The sequence below is a fragment of the Puccinia triticina genome, chromosome 11A (assembly GCF_026914185.1).
Source record: "Puccinia triticina chromosome 11A, complete sequence".
Taxonomy (NCBI): Eukaryota; Fungi; Basidiomycota; class Pucciniomycetes; order Pucciniales; family Pucciniaceae; genus Puccinia; species Puccinia triticina.
Genome location: NC_070568.1, coordinates 3,296,755 through 3,297,900, shown reverse-complemented (window position 1 = coordinate 3,297,900; position 1,146 = coordinate 3,296,755). Strand labels below are relative to the sequence as shown.

Here is a 1,146-nt window from a genome sequence, read left to right as displayed (position 1 = left end):
CAGCCCGTATGGATCACCCAATCCCCGCTCAGCTGCCGGCTCTTGCCCAAAACCGAGGCGCTTATTTGGATGCGGTTCCTGGACGGAGCCAGCAGGACAAAAGGCAGGCTCAAGGTGATGATTGCGCTGAATCTGCATTTGTCGCAGCAGGTGCTGCCGGTGATCACCAATCCGATCCTGACCTCGCTGCGATACCTGGGGGCTGAGAACGTGTATGTGTTGGTGTGTACACCCCGGAAGGACTGGCCCATCTGGGCGCGGTGCTAAGCGGACTGGGCGTGCAACACCACATGCGGTGCACCAAGGAGGAGACGATCTGGATGGGTGTGGACCGGATCAAGCTGCTCTTGGAGTACCGCAACCAGGCGCTGTTGGCCTTTGACAATGCTGACCGGGCCCTTGACGGGCTCCCCAACCTGGTCTTCATCGACGACGTCTTCCTCTGTGCCCAGGACATCCTTGAGCTGCTCTGGAAACGTCACTTCCAGGGGGCGGACTCGGCGTGCGGGACCGACTGGTGGGAGGCCAAGACGCTACGGGAACAGTACGGCTCGCAGACCCCTCGCCACCCAATGACGCCCGCTTGCATTCGGTGGTCTTCTACGACTTGTGGGTCACCCGCTTGTTGACAGGCAAGACGCTGCGCCCTCGGCTGCAGATCCTGACGGAGTACAAGGACGGCTACGCGGCAATCTGCGGGGCCAAGGAGTCAAAGGTCTTCCAGGCCCGCTTCCACAACGTACTCCCCGTGCCCGTGTATTTGTGCTGGAACGACATCGTCGCCCTGGCCCCAGCGCCCTTCCGGGGCCCAAAGGGACTCACCTTCCGCGCCGCCGACCGCCTCACTAACGAGTGTCCGTCCTCCGAGTGCCAGCTCTTTGCATAAGACTTCTCATTAGGCTGCAATAAATGCCTCCTCGTCCCTAATGTCGCCGTCACCTACACCCGCATCATCTACTATGCTGACGGTGTTGTCCGCAGCTCCAATTGCGACAACCGCCCCACGTCCCGTCGACCCTTCCATGGGGCCCCTGATAGCCAATTCTTGGTCGAGAAAATTGACTGGAGCAGCTACCCCAAGCCTGAAATTGTCGTTTGTTGGCCTGTCAGTCTCTCTCTCCTCTTCACCACACCCTTCATTCCTTG

General features: G+C 60.0%; 1 protein-coding gene across 1 annotated transcript; it reads left to right on the top strand.

The window, feature by feature from the left end:
• Positions 1-290: 290 nt before the first annotated feature.
• On the top strand, positions 291-886 carry PtA15_11A326 (uncharacterized protein; the record flags this gene model as incomplete). Its single annotated transcript, XM_053161223.1, has 2 exons — positions 291-477; positions 558-886. 2 exons carry the CDS (start codon positions 291-293, stop codon positions 884-886), a joined length of 516 nt encoding a protein of 171 aa, XP_053025191.1.
• Positions 887-1,146: the final 260 nt, after the last annotated feature.